General features: G+C 51.2%; 1 protein-coding gene across 1 annotated transcript; it reads right to left on the reverse strand.

The window, feature by feature from the left end:
- Positions 1–1777: 1777 nt before the first annotated feature.
- On the reverse strand, positions 1778–21278 carry STEAP3 (STEAP3 metalloreductase). Its single transcript, XM_050711715.1, is given in 6 exon segments — positions 1778–2207; positions 7311–7475; positions 9014–9541; positions 9957–10181; positions 10183–10438; positions 21147–21278. Coding segments are annotated over 6 exon segments (1566 nt in total). The 5' UTR covers positions 21248–21278; the 3' UTR covers positions 1778–1916.
- Positions 21279–23229: the final 1951 nt, after the last annotated feature.

The following is a 23229-nucleotide window of genomic DNA, read 5'->3' on the forward strand; positions in this document are numbered from 1 at the left end:
TGTTGACTTTGCTCGATGATGAAACAGAAGACTAGGAACAAGCTTGCTGAATCCAATTTTCCCTCAAGCATGAGTTAAGCTGGAGTGGGTGGAATTATACTCGTGAAAAACTGCCTGAAATCCGTGTGGAAGCTTAGGCTACCATTCAACCACAAATAACTAGTGCTGGGTAATCAATCTGCTCGGTGAGTGATTTGATCAGGTGCTGATCTGGGCTGGGCTGTGGAGGTGGATGGGAAAACCTGAATAACTGCAGCTTCCTGAAAGGGACGGAGGAAAAGAATGGTACTTTCCCTGTGCTGCCAAAATAAATAAATAAAATCAGCTGATTGTGAAAACTTGGCATTTCCCTCATGCTGATTTCCTTTTGTTCAGTGAAAAGAAGTGGTGTTTGGAGACCTTACTGTAAGCCTTATGCAAAATTGAACCCCCTCCACTTCATTGGCAGCTTGAGCAGTGCTTGGAGAACGTTGCTCACGGTTGTCATTTGAGACTCAAGAGGGAAGTTTGAAGTTCCTCTGTCCGTGAATCATTCTGGTTACAGAAGCAGTGTTGGCTTGTAGAAGGGCTTATGTGCCCCCACATCGATCCATATTTTGCTTTTTGTATTAACTGGTCTTGTAACAGGTGCTTTTTGGTCCCACAAATGCCTCATTTTGGGCTGACAGCTGTTGTTTTTCAAAGCAATGCTGAACACTGAGTGGTGCCTTTTACTTTGCTGTAGGAAAATGAGGCTGTTACAGCCATGCCTTCGTGCCTGACCTTGCTGAGGTAGTCCTCTAGTGTCATCTTGATTGCTTGAGCTTTTGTGAATGGCTGTCCATTCCCTATTTGGATGATTTGGATGTCCGAAAGCTAAATAATTATTCTGATAAAGAGCAAGGGCTTGAAGGGATACGAAGTGAGAGGTACAAGATTAAATTAGGATGGAATTCTTCATTGCCCTGTACCTCATCCAAAGTGGGTGTGAAGTCAGAAGGAAAGCATCTGATACCTGCTTTGTGATTTCGGAAGTGCCATCTTCAGGTGCAAGGCAATGAAGGATGGTGCCCAAAATGTGCAATTGCTGTATTTTCATGCTGTGGTCAAGAACTCACTGATCCTTTTGCAAGACAGTTCAAAGACCTTATCGCTGCTAGTGAAACCCGCAGTTTTAGAGCTGCTGTTTTGTCTGTGTAAATGGGCACGTTCAGGTGACTATGATTTATAAAACCTTCACCGTATTATTTGACATAAGGTTTTGGCTTCCTCCGTGAAGTTTTGTGAAGCAGCAGGTCTTTCTGGTAACTGTCTTCACAGCTTACAGGACCAGAACTGCTGGCTGTATTTGGGGAAGCAGGATACTTGGATTTGCTGTCAGGTTTGGATACCTTTACTAAAATCTGCAGGCTCTACATAACACGGATATTGTTCTGCTTTAACATGGCTATAGAGTTCTTTGAGGGGACCAAATCCAGAGATGATTTGTGTTTCTAAACCTCACTGTCTGTGTTGATCCAGACACTCAAGAGGCAGGATGTCTCTGCTGGCATAAAGCTCAGAAAATCCATGTTCCTTCATACGTAAAAGAACAAAAGCATTGACATTTATGAAACAAGATAGGGAGCAACAGAGAAAGTACTGGTATGGAGAGCTGCTAGCCAGTGACAGAATCCATCAGTTTTCTGTGTATATTAGTGCTGCTAGCTCAGCTTTCATTGTGATTTTTAAGGCAACATTTGTCCTAGCAAACCAGCAATATCATTTAAATACTACTGTCTGAACTCTTTCATGGTAGTCCATTTTCTAAAGTCACCAAATTTTATTTCGTTACCCACAATATAATTATACCAAAACATACATATAGTTAAGAAAAAGAAACACCTTTATAGAAATGTCGATAGTGCTTTGAAATCCGCCGTCGCCCCGGCGCTTCGTTAGACGTGGCTAGAGGTCTCCCCGCTCGAATACTCCCCTGTTGCGCTGGGCAGCACAAACTTCACGTATCTCCCCTTCTCCCAGCCCCTCCTGATTCGCACGAGTCTGTGGTGGATGCAGGGCAAGCTGAAGATGACCTTTGCTAGGATCACAGTACATGGGACGAGCAGCGTGAGGGTGTAGGTGGGAGGCAGGTAGAATTTGTACTGGTTCTCGTCAAAGGCCCTCGACCATCCGTACGTGAGGGTGTGCAGAGTGCTGATTAGCAAGGCAATGAATCCAAGGGTGGACTAAAAGGAAGAGAAACACACACCGGTTAGCAGAGGACCTGGTATTTTCACCTGTAGGGGTACATAGTGCAGAGAAAGCAATGAGGATTCCCGTGTTTGTTTTTTTTTTCTAGAATAAAATGCGACTGGAAACCTTTCACAGGTAGTGTGCCAGCCTGCGTTTTTCTTTTTCTCATCAGATGTTAAATGTGATACTAGTTCAGCAGGAGTCTCCCAGAAAATGCTGCCGACCCAGCCAAGGGGTGAGCTCCAGCCCCAGCGCCCGCTGAGCCCGTAACCGCGGGGAGCTCACAAATGCTCTGGCTCTGCCGTGGCCCATCCGTGGCTGGCAATGGCCAGGGGCTGCTGGCCAGCTAGGGAAAGCACGCACCTTTTGCACAGCATCGCAGCTACGGACCAGCAGTTGGCACTGTCAGAAGTCGGTGAAGCCTCGCAAAGAGATCTGCAGGTAACTGCTGGCACCTACAGGAAAACTGCAGCGTGCTGAGGCTGATCTAGAAACCGAAGCGCTCTGCTCTCAGGTGAGCAACAGCCCTGATGGGTTTCCTTCTCTGTCCTAGAGATGTGTGTTGGTTCGTGAGCTGAACCGTGAGGCTATGTGATGGACTAAATCCTCAGAATTGGGAGCCAAGAGCCCTTTATCCACTGAAGGAGTTGGCAAGGACTCAGCCCCTGCTCTGCAGACAAGAACTTGCTCTATTTTCAGCTGAGACTGTGGCTCCCAAGCACCCACAGAGACAACATTTTGCCTGAATATTGCCAGCTCCTGCTCATGGTTGCTCTCAAGAGGGGGTTTAAATTGTGGTCCCCTCACTCATAGTTTCCTGTCTGATCCAAGGTGGTGGCTCCGGAGCCCTGCCCATGGGTGCTGAGCAGGAGCTGGGCTCCAGCTTCCAGAGTCACGCCTTCGCCACCTCCCCAGGGGCCGCTGGCTGTGCTTTCAAAGAAAAATGTGGGTCCAAAATTGTGGTGCAAAAATGTGTGTGTCTGCTGCCCAGCTTTGACTGTCTGGTCTCAGCCTGTAATGACAACCAACCTTCAAGGTGCCCGGACGGGAGAAATTTCACCACACGCTGCTGATGTCCCCAGCTTAGGGAAGGAAGCCTTTAGAAGTTGAAATACCCGGCTTGCTGCAATCAGAGATCAGCAAGAAACGCTGTCTTCCTGCAGGTATGGCCAGGAAAGAAGGCACAGCAGGGAGATCAGAGATCAGGGCAAACAGGACGAAGAACCCGTCACATTCTCTTGAAAAAAAAATCTCAGCTGGAAAATGTCTCCTTTCAAAACATCCCTTCCTGTTTGTGATCAGTGACAAACCATTTTAAAACCCAGATAACTTTTAAAAGTGTACCGTGCTGCTAACAACAAGCTAGATCAAGTCTCCTCTACCGTTCACCGCAAATTATTTAGACAGCTGGGAGGACTGGGCAGGCAAGGAAAGATCTCTAAAATACGCCCCATATCTATGTACTTTACTGTTACAGCACCTATCAGACCGTCATGTGGGTGCCTGTAAGCCCGGCCAAGATGTCACCCTCCCAACACCCTGCCAAGTCAGGGAGCTCTTCTCTCCGTGCCACAGCTGAGCGCTGCTCAAGGTCGTCCCCGGAGCCAGCAGCAGGCCTGCGAGCTGAGCCTCGTCCTGTGGGCATCCCCACACCCACCTTTTCTTCCAGGCTGCCTTCGTCCCCAAAGCCACATCCAATTCCTAAGCCCAAGTGACAGCAGGCAGCAAACCCAAAGAGGGTCAAGATTTGTTTCACTGGGAAAATGAAGGTGTTTGCTGGAACATGCCATGATTGCAGCTGAAAGAGAGAATGCTCCCAACGGTGGGAACCGACCCGTGGCTCATCCATCATTTATCGACTCTTAGCTTCCCTCCAACAGGCAGAACAGCCCTGGGTGGAAGGAGGCTGGAAGTACCAGCGTGAGACTAATCTGGCAGAGCACAGATGTAAAACGGGGCAGGGAGAAAGGTGACGGAGTGCAGTCCGAAGGCAGCAGGTGCTTTCTGCACTGGGCAGCACGGGTGGCCTTTGGGGTCAGTCCGGACGGGGCTCCGTGTGCGGCAGAGCTGCAGACAATTAGTTTGGTCCTCTACAGTTTCTCTTTCAACTGCTGCTGGCAGCGGGGAAGAGCAGAAGTGGAAATTAGTATGATGAGAGGCACCACCCCATCGCAGCCGCGCGGTGACCCGCTGTTGTGTGCAGGCAGCGGGTCACGTGAAGCAAAAAAGCTAATTGGCAAGAAATTTGCCCATGACACAGCCTGAGCTTGGAAGCTCTGGTCTTGTCTGTCTTCTCCACGCAGCGCCTGGCTGTGAGGCTTTAATGTTTTAAACAGCGGCAGGGATTTTTGCACTGTCACAGCGTGGGGAATATGGGGCCGCATGCCAGGTAAGGTGTTAAAGCCCTCTGAGTGATGGCTGTATGAGGATGGCATCTTCCTAATGCAGGCTTGGCATGCATTTTCTGTTCTGTATTGATTTTTCTCTCTCCTCCATCTCCTCAGTGTCCGGAAGGCTCCCTGTAATGCATCAGCAGAGGTGACTCTGTCACACGTGGCTCATTTAGAAATGAGTGCAGCATCCAAAGCAAAAGACCCCTTCCTGACCCAAATACGCTTCTGACTTCTGCTGCCATTAGTCCTAAAAAGTCATTAGCTGTGTGGAAGTTGGCTCTGGCTCTGGCTTCATTGACAGGAGCGCCAGAAAGGGTCCGATGACAGATTCTTTGTATCCTGCAATCAGGAGCTAAGCAAGAAACCAGGTCAATTCAACCTTCAGATTCCAGGAGGACTTTTCAGGGTGGGAAGGTAAAGGCAATCATACACATTTTCACTTCTGCGCCAATTAGACTGGATTCGTAAATCACTGGGGAACATTAAAAATGTCTCCTGTAAGTTGAATTGCATACGAATTATTCCTGTTACCTAGTTACTCCCTTTTCTATGGGAAGCCACGATGCCTCTGATGCACTGTAATAGGGTCACGTGCTGGATGTCCTGAACGGCACCCGTGTCACCTATTCATATCCTCAAGAAAGGTATCACCAACTTATTGAAGAAAAAAAAATTAAAGTATTTCTAATTAAAAACAAGAACAAATGAGCTGGAAGTTAACATGCTAGGAGACCTGTATTCCTCTTCAGGCACAATGCCACCCGTGCATCTCCTGCACGTCCTCAGCTGGGAGCTTGTGTAGCGCTGCCGTGCCTCATCCCGCACTTACACAAAGCTCTGAGTGGTCTTTCCATGCCCTAAGCCAGGCAGTCGTTACGTGGGGCAGCCAAGAGCTATTTTGGAGCCCAGTGTCACGTATTTGCGTGGTGCCAGTGCTGACAGAAAGACGCGGGAAGGGATCACAGGGGGCAGAGATGTGACAGTTGTGTGACGTGCACGGGTAGTAGACAATGTACGTGTTACATGACACAGCACCACCAGGAGAGCTGCCTGGGGAGCCAGAGGGAGATGCAGGGAGTTTCAAAGGCTCATTCCAGGCTGCAAGGAAGATTTTCCCTTCGTTTGGGATTCCTGGTATGAGATGCCTAAGCCAGGACAGGAATTTATCCAATGTCCCAGCAGCTGCAGCCCTCCCCTGAGATGTGATGGTGAGAGTTAATATGCTGTTGTCCAATCTGAACGAGATATTTAAAGCCAGATCTCTGTTCTCCCCGAGGGACGATCTCCTGGGGTCAAGCTCTCCAGGTGAGGCTCTTCTACGCAGTGTAAATAATTACTCACCAGCCCACAGCAAGAGAGGAGGAAAAAAAAAACACCCAAAAACACAAAAAACCCTAACTGACTTGCTAGCTTGGGCAACTTGTGGGAGAGCACTTGTGGGAGAGCCAGCTTCAAACTCCTGCTCTAATGAATATTGAATTATTTATGTGCAGCTGAAGAGCTTCAGCAGGGGAGAATGAATGACAGATTTGCACCTCTGCGTGCCCTAACCCTGCATCCCCTAATCCCTGGGCGTGCGCTGGTGCCACGGGTGGAGGGGCTCCGCAGGGGAGGTGTTGGGGGCTGCGTGTCCCATGGGGTTTGCATGCACTGGGTGCCACGCTGGTCACTGCAGCATCACCCGAAGCCTGGCTCAGGCTAAGCAGCAGCAGTGTAGGAGGCACAATTGACCATGGGATTTAGGCCTCTGAATTTGGTGAATTTGGCCTCAAGTGCAGAGGGTATTTAGAAGTTTTATTCCCTGCTATCCCTGTTAGCCTGAAGCCTGGCTCCATGTGTGTCCCTGTGCTGGGAGGTTTTGGGAACGTGTATTGAGGGAGTGACCCTGGTCACTCTGGGGATCTGGACATTGCTGCAAGTGGGAAGACGGCTCCTAAACCACTGAGAAAATCTGGAGAAAGAAAAACTACCCTTATAGTCCTAATTCACGTTTTAGAAGACCCGGACTTTTCACTGATCACTCGGATCTATGTCCTGCACCAGCTGTCTCCCCGGCTTGTTTTCTGCCTGCCTTCCACAGCCTGCTGAAAACTCCCCGCAGCACCTCCAGCACGCTGGGCATGACTGACACACGGCCAGCTCCCGGGGGACCTTCAGCACAGAAGGGAATAACCCTGCCTTCTCTAAATGGCCCCGAGGCTTTCTGCCTTTCTACTTTGTGTGACTTCAGGAGCGTTTTAGCTGTGAACGGCAGCGCTGCTCGCAGGCACAGAGTGAGGGGAAAAGGAGCCTGGAGGACTCTGCACGGAGACATCCCACAGGCAAAGTCCAGGCTGGCTTTGCTCGGGATCTCTGTCTAATGCTGTTGGAGGTGAGGAAGAATTTCAGCCAGCACATTAAAGACTCGCTCTTGCAAAGCTCGCCACTAACCGCCACGTGGACGCACACGATGCACACATTTTCCCTTCCCCTGACACAGCAGCAGACGGCACACATCCTGCGTGACAGCGGGGCGGTCTCCAGGACGCACCACATCACGCTGCCCCGAGGTGTCTGCCGGGCTCGCGTCCCGACCGGGGACGTGTGGAGTGGCAGAGGTGGCCACGTGCGGGGATGGCAGGCCGACCCCTGACCTCCGTGGTGTGCAAGGGCCTGACCCTGGCTGCGGAATCACTCCGTGACATGGGCAAATGTCAACTTTACCTGGATGAAACTGAATTCCCTCCAGTTGAGAGAGTTTGCGATGGATGGAAGTGAAGTGATGGCAAGTAACGACAGCAAGCCCAGGGCAATTATTCCAACAGAGATATAAATCTCCATCCTCCAGACTTCCTCCTCTACCCAGATATTCATCTTCTTCTCCACAGCCTGGCATGACAATGAAGTTTTGTTAAAATGGAGCGCTTAGGAATAGAGGAATTGATTTTTATCTGTATTCGTTCTGGTTCTGGAAGCAGATTTCCTGGATGAACACTAGTTCCTAGTCCCACCTCCAGCGCTACTGGGCTCTGTGTTTTGGGAGGTGTGAAAATGCTCTTTTATCCCCCTGCTGCTTGTCCCAGCTAGATCAGATTTGAAGCCTGCTGGGAAGAACTGCTGGATGATCACAGCTCCCACAGCCTGTAACCACAGCAGCAAGCCCCAAAGTTGCATTTGGAAAGATAATTGGAATAAGAACTCAGTTTAAAGCCATGAAAACAAATACAGATGCTTGAATATGCAGCAGTCTCCTAATAACCTTCATTTTAAGTGCATTTGGGGGGGGGAAATTGTTCATGCTAATGGAAAGGAAGATGGGCTTTATGCTGCATGGCAGAGAACAACATTTAGAACCATCCTCTTTAGCCCATTAAATGGGTTTAATTTACTAAACAAAGATGTTGCTAGAAAACAGGAGGTAGAGGGGAAATGAACAGAGGATGCTTGCCCGAGATTAATGTGCAACTGGCAATCGAGAAGGGCCTGTGCCAGGCTGGAACTGGGAGGCTGGGGGTGTCATCTGATGGATATTTTGAGCAGGCACTGCTGCCAAAACCAGCCATCCTGCTCCCAGCTGCCTCCACAGCCCCTTCCCTCCTCTGTGCTGGGACAAGCGTTTGAGTGGCCGCAGTGGGGAACGCTTGGAAAATATCCCAGCACAGAAAGCAGACTGGCCTGGGGGCAGTGCCTCGATCTGGTTCACCTCTCAGCTGCACAAGGCTTCTTCTGCCATCCCAGGAGAAGCAGGGAGGAGCAGCAAGAAGCCAGGGGCAGAGGAAGGGCAGTCACATTTTTCCATGGCACTGCCAGGCTCCAGAGCTGGCTGGATTGCCTGAAGGTAGGCAATCCCACGCTGGATAAACACTGCCAAGAGCCTCAATAAGGCAATAAAGTACTTTTCCATTTCCTCGTTCCCTTAGACTATGACCAGCTCTTCACCAATATTTTGTTATGGTCCTGGAGGCACGTTGTGACGAGGACACACCTCCTACATAAACAAATCCTCAGGGTTATGGCTTGGTCACTCCAGCAGGCATCTGCTGTGACCATCAGTGCAAGCAAACAGGGATCCCCCTGTTTCTCAGGCACGCCAGGTGCCAGGCAATGCTGGATTCAAAGGCTTCTCTATGCTCCTCTGGAGCACTGGCATGAGGGAGTTTGATCCTAAACCTGGCTGCAAACGCCTGGACAACATCCTGGTAATGTGCCTGGTCCTCAGTGCGGATGGATGGGTGCGTGCCTGGTACGCGGCGTGCCGCAGCGGGGCACAGTTGCCTCGTGAGAGAAGTGCTCACAAAGATAACAGCTTCTTCCCCCACGTGCTTTGGAAAGTGAGTGCAAAGGCCGAGATATGAAACCTGCTAACCGACATCTGGAGGTGCGCAGAAGATTATTAAGGGTGCTGACGTGGAAGGTGCCAACATTACCTGCTTGACGGCCGTCTCAATTAACTGGTAGCGGTGGGAGCGGCGCATGGGCAGACACAGGCTGTACACGGCGTGCAGGGCAGCGCAGAAGAAGCTGAGGAGGCCAATCTGCTTTCTGTGCTGGAGCCACTGGTCGAGCCAATCGGGAAAACGACGGTACTTGGTGCCGTAGTAGAGCTGCAAGCAGGCTGCCAGCACGCCAGGCAGGTAGACGAGGGACAGCATGACGTAGGCCACGCAGGGCAGCGTGGTGTTGACCACCTCAATGGGTATCTTGTAGAACTTGTTCTTTTGCTCCCTGATGTAAGGGTGGATGACCTGCCGCACCAGGTTGTAAGTGAAGAAGCAAAGAAAGAGCCCCAGAGCCAAAAAGATGGGGATTTTCCAGGCTGGCAAGAGGCGCAGGGGAATGTTCTCGATCTCACAGGCTGAGGACATGCAGCCCATGTCCACGGGGGTGAATCCCATGACTTGAGCAATCTCTGCAACGGTGCGCTTGGCTTCTTGGTTATTTGAGCAGATCAGGACCTGCAACAAACGGAGGGATACACAGAGGGCAAAGAGAGATCAGGCTGCAGGAACGAGTGTGGCGGGAGGGCTGCTATGCTAAAGGAAGCCCGTGTTATCACCAAGCATCTTGCTTCTTGGCAGGCTTTCTGATGGGGATTTACTGTGGCTGCCAAGGACCTCTCCTGGACGGGTTTCCTTTCATGTGTGCACCACCAGTTTGTTTTACTGTCTGTGTTTAGATAAGCAGACAAATAAATAGTACTTTTCACTTACACAGAGACTTCAAAGACTACAAAGCAAGGAGTAAGTGGGGTATTTCATTTCAGAGCAAAGAAATGCAGAAACTGCGGGAGCCTAAGGCCATTTACTGTTGAAGTCAGACCTCAGCTGCTGAAATATTGTGGATTTAGCCCTTGCCAGAAGAAAACAATACCTGCTTATTACCATCCCTGGCACCTGACTGCAGCGTCCATGCAGAAACCACGTTAAAGCCCTTGACCACAGTGCAGGCTGGGAACAAGGAGGCCAGGTACTCGGCATTGGACTCTTTGTGGTGGTTGATTTCAGTGTTGTTACTGACATCCACCAGGATCTTGCCCACCAGCACGTCGGCCAGGTCACAGAGCGTGGAGTAATGTTCCCTGAAAACCGCCACAAAAAATGACATCCGTCTTCTTCACCGCCTCAGCCTGGAAGGTGACTTCTGCCGCAGAAGGGAAGAGGCCAGCTTTGCGCTTGGGGTTGCGGCTGCCGACCACCACCTTGAAGCCGGAGCACACCAGGCGGATGGCCAGCGACCGCGCGAAGTCCCCGCTCCCCAGCACCCCGATGGTGCGGCCAGCTGCGGGTGCCGTGGGGTCACCCTCCACGCTCCGGTGGCCAAGGAGGGGTTTGGCCATGTCTCCTCCGGACATCCTGGGGGGAAAAACAAGGGGAAATGCAAGTTCACCATGACGCTCTTGTAAATGCTCAGACCACAACCATGGTCATGGGGAAAATGCCACTTATGACACGTGAATAGAAGTGCACGAGGTCTTGGGCAAGGAAGGAATTCCCTGATGCCTGCAGGCAGATGTACAGCGCTGGGTCCCAGTAGCCCAGGACCCATCTGCTAAACCCGCCAGCATGTGCGCAGTAATGTCCAGCCACCGTTGGAGGGGGACAAGACAGCATGCGGAGGTGGTTTTAGGAACGAGTTTCCCTGGTTTGAGTGATCAAACACCTGCTGGCTGCACTCATTTGTCCTTTGCGGTTCTTCATCTCACACTGCAAAGCCAGAGCAATCCTAACAGCCACCCGCAATGGCAGCTCTTGGAGCCCCAAGGAACCAGCGGAGATCTTCTTGAAAGCCCTGGAGTCCAGGGGGATCTCAGAGCCCACATTTGGGAGTGGCAAGGGGTGCTTTTGATTTGTGGGAGCAGAATCAAGGCAAGGAGTTTGAGGTGAAATGAAAGCATCCTAGAAGTGGTAATGAAGAGTTGCAGCCTTTGCCTGTTCCAATATTTGGGTCTGTTTGCTTCATCTCTTCAATGAATAATGAGAACTTACTCATGACATTTAAAACAATATATTAAAATATGATGAGATTTGCTCATGAAAGATCTTGATGAGCTTTACAAACATTAATGAATTTTGCCCTGTTACACTCTGCTCTCCGTAACAGATTAGATATTAAGACCACGAAGAGGCTTTAAGCAGATCAATAAATTCAACAGCAGCACACCAGCCAAGCCTGGAGGTCAGGAGGAGCTCAATCAGGGAACTGCCAGGCTGTTCACGTGAAGTGTCACCTACAGCTCAAATCTGCCTTCGTGCTTAAAGAATGGCAAATAGCAAATGTGACACCATACTTTTAAAGTGCTCAGGAGGTGGCCTGGAGAACTTATGTACCAGGACACGTGGCTTTTGTATTGGGCACGCTGGTAGAAATGATAATAAAGAGCAGAATTAACAGACTCGTGATATACTGGGAAAGAGACAGTTGGTTTTGGCAGAGTACAGACTGGCCTTACAGCTGATGCAGGTCTTTCAAAGTGAAGGTGACCACTTGGACAGGGTGACCTAGTCACTAGGCTTTGTTTTTCATAGGCTTTTGCAAATGTTCTTTATGTTTAAAAATGCTTTAAAAATGTTTGAAAATGCTCTTCTGGGATTGAAGCAATATTGGTACAAAGAGGAAGGGCACTCCTGCATGAATAGTTACCAATGGGAAACAAAGGGTAAGAGTAAAGAAATAATTTTCATAATGGGAACGGGTTGTCAAGGGATATCCCCAAGGATCTGTGTTGTTCAACGTGCTCATAAGTGAGCTGGGAAAGGGATTGAATACTGAGAAGATTGAGTTTATGGGTGATAATTGTTTAGTACTGTCAATCTTTATTATGAGAAATGTGCAGAAGGGTCTCCTCATTCAAAGTGCTTGAGCACCAAAATTCACTGCTGGCACATGCCAGGTGCAGCATATGGGCATAAAAAGCCCTATCAGTATGTTTAATGAGCTGTAAATTTATTTAAAACACTCAGAAAATAAATAAAGATCTGAGAGCCACAGTTCTGTGCAGGTACCAGCTCAGGGCTCCCTCAGAGTCACACCACAAACACAGCCTGAGTTACCAGAGCAGGGAGATTTCTTACACAACAGCCACTGCCATCTCTGGTCTCTCAGCCCTGTTCCTCATGGAAAACCTACAAACACCTTCAGAAGATGGACCTCAAAACTGTCATTCACTGTTCTCTGTCTGCTCTCCTTGCCTCTCAGCAAGAGACAAAAGATATGTGTACGTGGAAGAAGTGCTCTTGGAAGAGAAACAAGTGCCAAAGAAAGACAAACTTTCTTCCCCTTTAAGAACACCTCTTCTCTGCTTTCTACATGTCATGTAGACTTCCTCTCATGGGCTGGATGAGTAAGAGAGAATTATTCATATTTCACTCGGAAGGTTTCTGCTTCTGTTCCAGACCCATGGAAGGATTTGTATGCCTGAAGGCTGACTTGGCTATGCAGGTCAGGTCAGGCGGGTTAATCAAGGCTGCTACCTACGCACACTCACCTGCATTAGGTATAGTCCGTATGTATCACAGTCACTGCAAAACAACACAAAAACCCAACTATGCCACTGTATAAACCCACACACTGAATAGCACACTGCAGTTCTGCTCACTCCACTGCAAAGAAGAGGGAATAAAATTAGAAAAGGGCCATTGGGAATGAGTGAGAGAAGGGACAGGGCCTGCCAACTGCAAAAAGAAACACATAGATGAAGATGGAGCAGAGACCACCCAGAAGTTCTCTAAGTGAAGAACAGCCTCATGGTTGGAGCTCAGGTCAATGCCAACCCTTGTGCCCTGATCCTGAGAAGGCTGGAGAGCAACATAACAAGGCCAGTACTCTTTGTCCTCAACCAACCAGGCCACAAAACCACACAGTAAATACGCCAGCTCTGTCTGAAAAGATTTTTTTTTTTTTTTTTGCTCCTTTTTTATCGGGTACTTTATCAAAAGTTCACTGCTTCTCTTTTAAGAAACCTTCTTGCTCCACCTAGATTTATTCGTGGCCAGCACTATTTGTTCTAGGGCCAGAGCTATTGTTTAGCTTAACAGGCTCTCTTGCCTACGCAACCCCCTCCTTTCCAACAACCTGTGTGCACAAACTGTTACCCTGCAATAGAGACACATCTCTGGCTCCCGGCCACCGGGAGAGGAATCAATGTTCAGGGTAACAGAGCAGGTGATTATGAAATGGGACTGCAGGGATGTGGATCGTGCTGTAAGCAAGCCTTCTTGTGGTGCGTTTTGTTTGTCCTGTTACCACTGCTGAAAATGCTCTGAGGTGTTTGCAGTGCTGGGGGTAAACAGCCTTGATGCCCCCTGTTATTTTGATTAAAAAGGCTGATAGAACCAAACAGCCTGTGAAGTCACCACAACAGTTAAAAAGCAAGGCTCTCAGAATGTCTTTGGACTGGAGGCATGGGTTTTTGTGCTGGTATTTCAGTCATATGCTGCCCGTCACGTCTCTGGAGCAGGGCCTGTCCCTGCTTGGTGCAGGCCCTGTGCCACCACGAGCCATGGCCACATCAAACCTGATCGCCACAAGACTCTTGTGATGGAGGCGGAGAAAATCTCCCTATGGCAGTAAACACATTTTGTTGAGAGAAATGCCGTGGTCTCTGGCAAACAGATGCCTGGAAATGGAGCTTGTGATTAGGTAACAGTTCTTTTTAACTTCTGTATCTCTGCAGAACACGCAGACCCCATCTCTCCTGCCACCAGTCCTGCTTCTGCCACCCCCCCGGCGCCCTGTTCTGCCACCTGGCTCCTCTCCAGGACGCCTGCCCCTCACCTCGGGCTTGGCCCTGTGAAGCCAGGGGTAAACGTGCTCACGTTTACCTGCAAACCCTGCCCGCAATGCTCTCTGCCAAGGCTGGCTCCTCACGGCCAGGCCAGCCCACCCAGGTTACTGTGGAGTCACTCGGGAGTGGAGGCCACAGAGGCCGGACACAGCCTTACCATGCCGCAGCCCTGGATAAACCTCATTTATTGATCTTCCCCATCAAGAAAACTGCACCCCTGCTGAGTTACGGCGTGTGAAGTTCAAGGAGATCAGTGTCTTACCAAGAAAGCTACGGGATGATTTAAAGCTCAGCCCAGTGGAAGTAAACTAGCTTCACTCCTAACCGGGAAGTGGTTCCATAATTAAAATATCTAATACAAAGTAAAGCTGCCCTTCAGCTAGACTATTAATGACACCCTTATATCACTGCTTGGGGATGCTGCACCCAGATGCATTGTGCTTGTTACTGCCTGCAGTTCACCTATTGCATCTCAATGACTTCTATTATTTGCAGTACAATAGCAGTGACAGCAGTGAGCAAGATCAGGAGCTCCAGTCACCAAACCAAAACCTGAGAGAAGGCAGCTCCTGCCCCAAAGAATGGGATCAGACAGACAAAAGCTGGGTGAAACGAAGCAGTAAAATCTCTGCTGCCCAGGTGGAGAGCAGGAGGGGCTCTTGCAGAAGAAAAGCAAGGATAACTTGATGTGTTTTTCACTTGAGGTTTGGCAGAAGCTGTTAGCTTAGGCTTGGTGCCAGGAAACAAAGCTTTTCTGCCACGCAGCAGGGTTCTGCAGCAGGACGGCAGTTCTGGGCTGAGCGGGGCTGCAGGAGCCCCTCCAGGTGTGGCTGCACTCCCAGCAACGTCAATCTGCACTCAGATAATGCCCCACTGCTAATGGGAAGCTGGTGCTATCGTTATCCTCCCTCCACAGACGTGGCGACTGAGATAGCAATGATAGCGGGGCTCCAGCACATTTGCCTGGGAAGACCCTGATATCCTTGTCCACGTCTTTCACAACAAGACCATCTTTTCAGGACCCTTTCGGTTATTCTGGGCAGAGGACTATAGCCTCTCGGGTTCCCATAATTCACAGTCTGGCGGTGCTTGGCTTGTAAACCCTGGACCAGGATGTACCCATCATGGCAAAGCACAGGCTTTGCTTCACTTCTGGACAGAAAAAAACCTGAGATCCATTTCACTGTCTTGGTATTAGGGTTTAGCAGATAAAAGTCAATCTAGTTTTACAATAGTTCTGATTAAAAAAAAAAAAAAAAGCAATATCTCAAAGATATCACTGAGTCAAACTGTGCCAAAGAACATGGCAGCAATCTCACAAGGAGCTCCGTGTAATGGTGCTGTACAGCACAATGAAACTGGCTCCTGTTTGCACAAAGCCTCATCTCCGAGCTCAGCATCACGTACAGAGTCTTAGCAGGCAGCACCTTGGCTACAATAACCGCTTCTGTGTCTTCCCCTGAGGTCAGATTTTGCTTAGACTGACCACAACTGAGTCTTGAGTAGCTGTGGATTCAGCCTGGTGCATGTCTTTACAGAGCCTCATCAGGGCTTCAGTTTCGGCATTGTGGGTCATCTGAGATAAAGCACATGATTATTATCTACATCTACATCTACATAAGCTTTGGGGTCAAGCAGCAGGAGGAAACAAGTGATATGGAAGAGGCCTTCCTTCATCAAGGCACTGCAGAGGAATGTCCTGGTGTCTGCACCGCGATATTCCCTGTGTGCCATGGAGCATGGTCCCATACATACACACAGAGCTGAGGGATGGCAGTGGTCTCTGCCCCCAGGTGATTCAGTCTGCATACACGGACCTTTGTACCTCCCGGACTGACCACAAAACCACAGCCCTGCAGCTCCTGTTTGCAGAGCCTGGCATTCTCTATGAAGTTGGCACACCAAGAAGTCACAGCTGGAGAGATTCATTCAGTGCCAGAAGTTTCTGTTCAGGTCTTGCTGTCCATAGAAATACCAACTTTTTGGCTATAGCTGCTTTGTTTCCAAGGAAAATAAAGCATTTAAGTCTCCCTCACACCCAGAGAGTCCCTCCAAAGAGCACTGCCAGTACCATATACCTGCTAAGACTGGCACAGATTTAAGTAAGAAAAGGGCTTATCCAAAGCTGGTTAACCCCAGCTCTGCTCACACTTCAGGATACTTCTTAGTCCCATCCAGGCTGACTGGAAATAACATGTCTGCTCTGTGGGCAGCTTGCAGAAGAGGGAGGAAGAGGGGAAAACCAGGCTTGCTGCCTCTTTCCCTCTTACTCCTTCCAAAACAGACTGAGCTAGCTCCCCACCAGTGTAAACCAGGAACCAGCAAATGCAATAAACCAACCGTCTGTGTTGCTTCAGCCAGAAAAGCAATGTTGCAAACCTTCCTGGGATGCCAGCCAGGCGGTAAGAATGAGGAAATGTCAGCATCAGGGTCCCCCAGGTCCCCATTTGCTTGGGAGAGACATCCCTGGCAGGCACCGCTGGGTGCTGAGGCTGTCCCTGGCCACGCGGTAGGGACAGACCTGCTGTGGGCTCCCGGGGCTGCAGCGTGCCCCTGCCACTACACCGTGCTGTGCCCTCATCCCTCTCCCTACCCCTGGGCTGGTGTTTATCTGATCAGTTGTTAAAACCACTTCCACAAGCTCGCGCAGAGCCCATATTTCTCCCCTCAGCGTCTCTTGACCCAATGAATCAATCTCCCTCGCTGCTTCCTTTCTAACCCCCAAAGGTCACAGCATGTGATTCACCCCCGCCTTCCCTGCGGTCACATTTTGCACTTTGAGGATGAGTTTCATGTTTTCTTGGAGGAGCTGAATTTTCCATTTGAGCCCCCGAAAGGCAGTGGCTGGAGCAGACGCTGCTTCCCCCACGTGCCACATCTGCTCCTACCTCCCAGCACGCTGTTTGCTTTTGCACAACCGCACGGCACCGCTGACTTGCGCTCTGTGATGCCCCTAACCCCGTCCCCATCCCCGTCCCCTGCCTGGCCGGTCCCTCACCCGCTGTCCGCACGGTCGGTCAGTCCAACCTCACGGGACACAGTTCGCGCCCTGCTTTTTTAGACCCTCCCTCCAGTTTGTCACAGCCTTTGATTCTGAGCCTCTCCTCTCGAACGTTTCCTCTGGGTCACCCACAAAGCGGGCGCGTGCCTCCCTGCTCTGCCACCCGCTCACGACAACGTGGGCTGGCGGGCGCTGGCCCCCCCTGCTCCATGTACCCTCCGGTTTAAACATTGATAAATATCGAGGATGTTGGTTTTTGAAGCCAAAGGTATGTCCCTGACCACAGGATGTTCTTTGCCGTGTCCCGAACTCAAAAACATGTTTCAAAACAGGGGAAAGCGGAGGAGAGAGGGCTCACAGAATTTTCCGCTGGAACAACATAAGTCGGCTTTTCCCACACAAGCTCAGACATTTTGGCCATGGTTTTCCTATAGAAATGCAACAGCCTGTTGGCACCTGGTGAGGTTAAATGGGCAGTGCTGACGCTGGGCAGAAAAATCACCCATCTGCAATACTGGCTGTGACTCGACTGAACCGGAAAACAAACTTTTGGCCGACTGTTTTCACCCAAACTATGCACTTTTAAGCACAGTTACCACCAGGTTGTGCCACAGATATCCCCAAACTCTCCTCTCCCAAATTTGTCTCCTAAGAGCAGCTCACATCTCCCGTGCTACAGGCATAGCACACACAACTTCATCTGGTTGATGGGTCCCTGAATAAGAAGGTTATTTCCCCAGCTTATCATCGAGGGACCGTTTACAGCAATGTTAAGTGCTGTAGCGAAGTCCTGGGGGCTTCTTTTGCTTTCTTTTGGGGTCTTAATTGCCTTGCTGCTCTTTCCAAGTTAACGACTATCTCACAGTGACGCACCCACTCCTGAGCTTTCCCCTTTCTGAAATGCGGGTAGAGGAGGTAAGTAGCCAAAAGCATGGATGGCAAAATCTTTTTGGGTAGATCTAATGACAGCCTGCAGCTAGGCATGACTGGAGGAGGTGCTGCTGCCTGAAACGAGCAGGGGAAAGTCTCCGCTCCTGCCCTGCTGCCGGTGGCGGCGAGCTCTGAGCCCAGCGGCCACCCCAGGGAGCTGGCAGACCCTGGCTGTTTGAAAACTCGTACTTCTTTCCAGAAAGACACAGAGGAATTACGCTGCCTGCGCATGCAAACATTTGGTTTGGCCATTGCCGCCTGTTAGAAGGGTCTCCAAGATCAGCATGCCCTCGCATCTCTGGCTCTGCCTCTTGCAGCGACTCAGAGGATGCACAGGGCCCTGCGGTGGAGAGGGTGGCGGGGAGTTGAAGCCCACAGCGTGGGGTCATCCTGGCTCCTGCGGACTCCTGCTCTCACCTCCCGAAGCCCAGGCACAGCACGCGGTGAGCTCTGAAGTGCACGGGGTCTTGCTGGTCACCTCGGGGAGGTGAATTCCCCCGGTCCCTTTTCTTCACGGACACTGAGCTGCTAACGTCTTGCTGTGAAGCAATGGTGTATGCGTAGTTCTGGCCAGCTATTATATGTTTCTCTCTGTTTTTCTTCACTCTTTCAGGTGGGTGCTGAGACCACCAGGAAAGGAGGAATTGTTACTGACTGAGGAACTGGAGGAAAAGCAAGAGAAGAGGGCAGGTAGCTTCACCGGGAATGGATCACAGAAGGACAGTGACTACGGTGATCATGTTGCCTTATGAACACAGCCCTTGGTTTACTCAAACACAATATATGTCCTTTGGGGTATGTTCAAGGTATGTGATGCACATACCTGCTCTGCTGAGCAGCTGTGATGGGCAGGAGAGGTGTCTGGGGAGGAAACTCCTCTGGGTAAAACAACAGCACATCATAATTCCCCGGTAGGTTCTCCAGGATGAGGGAAGCATGGTGCAGGGGTGCACACCATGCACACAGGACCCCAGCGACTCAGCGTGTGCCAGACGAGTGCACCCAGCAAATATTTCACCACTGACCCACCAGCCATCCTGTGCCCTGCTGCATGCTGTGCTTGTGATGGTGGAGGGCCTCTGGCTGGCCACGGGCATTGGTGCTGTCTGGCTTTTAGGTTCTGTCCAGCTGGGATCCCTCTTTCATGGGCTTTAATGCATTTTTTTAATGGGAGATCTACTGGAGCACTACCTTCTGCACCCACCTTTGGCAAGAACATCCTTATGGTAAGAAGTTCATTTACTCTAAGTAACTGAAGAGGTGCAGGTTGGTATCTGCTAGTGATGATCAGTGGTTGGGATTAGCATACTTCTGTGGTGGACACATTATCTACAGACCCCCATTCCTGAAGCCTGCGGTCTGTGGGTAACTCTTAGGACATTTTTGCAAAGACTACGACGGTGTATTGATATGAACTAAACTGAAATGCATATGCAAGTGTTATCCCAATTGAGTCTTTAGACAGACTCACTGAAAATCTGAGAACCTGGAAAAAGACGGAAGGAGTTTATGTCTGAACTCCTTAAACCCTAGCCAAAATTTTCAAAAATGTTCAATTGATTTGGGCACCAAAGTACCTAAGGGCTTTTGAAATGGGATGTAAGCACCCACATCACTGACATGCTTTCCAAACATTTTATCCTTTAATTTAAGCTACATTTCACTTAGATGCAGACGGAAGGCAGCTTAGTCCACTGCAGGGGAAGCAACCCTGTGAAGAAGCAGTAACTTAAAGTTTAGAAATAATTAGCACTTGCCTCCATTGTGAGGTTGGCAGGAAAGGTAATTCTAATCGGTGATGGTAAACATCTATATAACTAATTGGTGGGTTTTAATTCTTGTTATGTGACATCCCATAGCCATGGCTGCCTGTGCCTTTCACACCTCTCCGGAGAGCCGGCTTGGTTGGCCTACTTCTTCCACCATCGGAAAAGATGTGTTTCCCATGAATCTAAAGCTGCTTCTATTTATGGGTGTAATGCTACAAGGTCGCAGTCAAAGCATAGTTCCTGACAATAGAAAGCAAAACAAACAAAAAGCAAAAATAAAAACCAAACCAAACAAAAATTATGCTTTCAAGAAGCATGTTTTCCTGAGGCACGCTGTGTTTTCTTTTTAAACAAAGACTTGTTGAGTCACCAACATTTTCTTCTCTACAATTATGGAGGAAATCAAATATGTGCAGTGAGTATCGGATCCTGTATTACTGTACATTTGTTTTATAGCAAATGAAATTTTAAGAGAGGAGAAGTCTTACGCCTGATGTAGTATTTAAATCTTGTTAGCCCTCCATCTCCTCAGCCCGCAGGATAATGATACTGCAGACGATGGCCTTCCTCTCTCGCCATCTCAGTTTTGATTTCTCTCCATGGGAGACGTTTTCCAATGCACCAGTTTTATCTAGACCACATGGACGGCAGTGATCTGGGGTTCTTGGTACACGTCCATCCTCTGCCCAGCTCTGCAGGGTGCAGGCCTCTGGGCTGTCCCCAAAACGGGGCTGTCGTGGCCCCGTGCTGTCCCAGCAAGGGTCACAGGGCAGGGACATTCCCATGCCGGGTCACCTTGCCTATGGGACAGTCCTACTTGAATGCTGCCTCTCCAGCTCCTTCACAGCTTTTGCTGTTCAGCACTCTGACACGGGGCAAACGCTGAAGCCGCCCCACGGAGCATCCAACCCTGCAGCCTTTTAGGAACCCTACACAGGCAAGGAAGCTTGGCAGCCGCTCCCTGCTCACCCTTGGGGGACTGAGATTTATTTATTTTTAATATCTCAGTTCCTGATTTCTCCTGTGCTGGAAGAAGTCCTTACCCTCCTCAAAAAGCTGCTGATGAGAAAGTGAAAGCCGAGCGCGCCCTGCTCCAAGGGGCAAGCGCCGCATCCCACTGCTGTGCAGCCACCTGCAGCTCCCTGCCCCACCCCCAAATACTCCGGCTCTCGAGTGGGCTCCGAGCACCCCAAACCTCCGGGCTCGGGGCTGTCCCCGCAGCCTCCCAGCTCGCAGCGTTTCCCATTTCTGCCCGGGCAGGGCGCTCCGTAATCACGGCCCTGCACAGCCACGGGGCAGCGCGACCCGCTCCTGCAAAACCTCAGCCCCTCCGCAACGCCCCGGGGCGGGGGGGGGGGGGGGGTCCCAGCCTCGGGATGGGGGGGTCCCAGCCTCGGGATAGGGGGGTTTCATCCCCGGGATGGGGAGTCCCAGCCCCGGGCTGGGGGCTCGCAGCCCCGGGGGGTGCCGGTGACCCGCTGCGGGCAGAGCCGCGCCCGGCCCCGCGCCGCCCTCCCGGGCCCGCGGGTTCGATCCCCGCCGCCGCCTCCTCCTGCTGCTCCCCGCGGGGTACTCACCTCTGCGCCGGGCCGGGCAGCGGGAGGGCGAGCGGAGCCGTCCGGGGGCTGCGAGGGAGGCGCGCTGATGTCAGGCCGCCAGCTCCGCCCTCCCTGCCCATGTGCCCGGCTCGGCTGGGCACGGCTCGGCACGGCACGGCTTTCCCCCCCCCCCCCGGCCGCCCCTTGGGGGCAGGAGGCCGGGCACGGCTCGGTTCCTCGCTTTAGGGGCGCGTTTTGGAGGCGCCGAGCGCCTTCGTTTGGCCGGGAGGGTGCGGCTCGGCGCTATCGGGGGCCGCGCACTTGTCCCTGCAGCCTGTGCCGGGGGGCAGATAATGGGGAGAGAGAGTCCTGTCCTCCTGCAGCCGCTCCAAGGCTCGGCACGGCCCTGCTCCCTTACCAGCGATGGCCCTACAAATAAAGCCGCAGCGCCAGGGATTCACTAATAGTCCCCCCAAAGCTGCTCTCTCTGCTCAGCTGCCTCACCTGCCCCTTCCCTCAGAGGCTTTTCGAAGTCTTCCCGAAAGCATCTTTGGTCACGGCTTTATGCAGCCGCTGCTCTGAGGCTTCTCGAGCCGTTGCCAGAGGCCGGTGTGATTCGCGCGCGTGGTTTCCCGGAACAACCCATTGTGCTGCCTGGTGGCCCCGCTGGGGTGGCAGAGCTGGTGCTGCCAGCTCGGCGGTGTCGGCAGAAAGAAGGCTGTCGTGGCCTGACGGGGTGTCCCGTGCTCTTTTACTGCTGTGCCACGGCCTGGTGTGGAGGCAGAAAGAAAGAAATGATTGAGCTCTGCTGAGCTTTCTGGATCTTGCTACCTGCCCTCCTGCATCAGACCTTTTTTCTGCCCTTTTAGTTCATTACAGACCCCTTAGCCGTTGCCTGTTTCTCTCTTGGTCACGGAGATTTCATTCCACCCAGTTCCCCATTAGGGTCTCAGGTCTCAGTTGCAGCCATGCAGGGCTCCCTGCACGTCCCTGCCTGGCCGGCAGCGAGCCTGCCGCGGTGAATCCCCCATCACGGCCTTCAGCAGCGACCACCCCTCTGAGTCCCTTCATCCCAAAGAGCTGACACCTGCTTACTTTTGCAACGTCACTCCCTTTTCATAATATAGTAACCTTTCTGATTTTTCCCCCAGCATTTTCACCCAAATTTCACCACCTTTCTTTCAGAAAGAAACGTGCCAGGATTAACACCCGTTTTATAACTTTCCCCATCTTCTGGATCCGAACAGGCCATGAGTTTGCTGGGTGGCTCAAGCCTTGCAGTACCATTTTTTTCCTGCAGACGTTGAGCTGCAAAGCAGCCAAAGTCTCCCCAAATCCAGGTGCAGGATGGTTCCTTCCTCCCCATCACTGCTCCCCGCTTGCTGGACCTCAGAGATGTATGGCGTTACTGAGCACATTTTTCAGGGACTTCATTTCACCCTCCATCTATCACTTTTAACCTGCGAACTGCCTGCATTTGGGATGCATCTCACCACACTCAAGTGTTGCTGTGGCACCCAGGAGGATGCTTGGGCTGTAAGTGCCCATGTCCCAGTAGGGTTTACCTGAATCTGGGTACCCCGAATTCACCACTAAGTCCACACCACCGCTTTGTGGCTTACAGACATCTGCCATCCACCCCCACCCCATTTCAGCCCTTCCTCTGTGCCCCCCGAGGTCCCCATTTTGGGTCGCTTCCCATCCTCGGCCCCCCCTGGACATCCCGGGGGGCTGGCAGCATCCCTCGGGGAGGTCGGTTGGAAAACATAGCGCAGAGCTACCAGAAAACCGACTCCTGCCACTAATCAGCTCCCGTCAGGTTATCGCCTTTGCAGCCGCCTGGCTTTTCGGAGAAAAAATGTATTTTATCAGCCCTCTGCGGAGGAGACCTGGTGGAGATGCTCAGCGCTGGCGCTGCCAGGGCTCGTCCCCGCCTGTCGTGCAGGCGCCATCTAGTAGGAAAAGGAGAAAAACACCGAAAATGAAACACGGTGGAAAGTTGAAATGAGGTTTCTTGCAGGAGCATCCACCTGGGGCAGGAAAATAGTTTAATCTAACACAGAACTGTTCTGAGGCTGTGCAGGTACAGCCCGGAGATAGCGCTCTTGGGAATCTGCAGCAA

This window comes from Cygnus atratus, chromosome 6 (genome assembly GCF_013377495.2).
Source record: "Cygnus atratus isolate AKBS03 ecotype Queensland, Australia chromosome 6, CAtr_DNAZoo_HiC_assembly, whole genome shotgun sequence".
Lineage (NCBI taxonomy): Eukaryota > Metazoa > Chordata > Aves > Anseriformes > Anatidae > Cygnus > Cygnus atratus.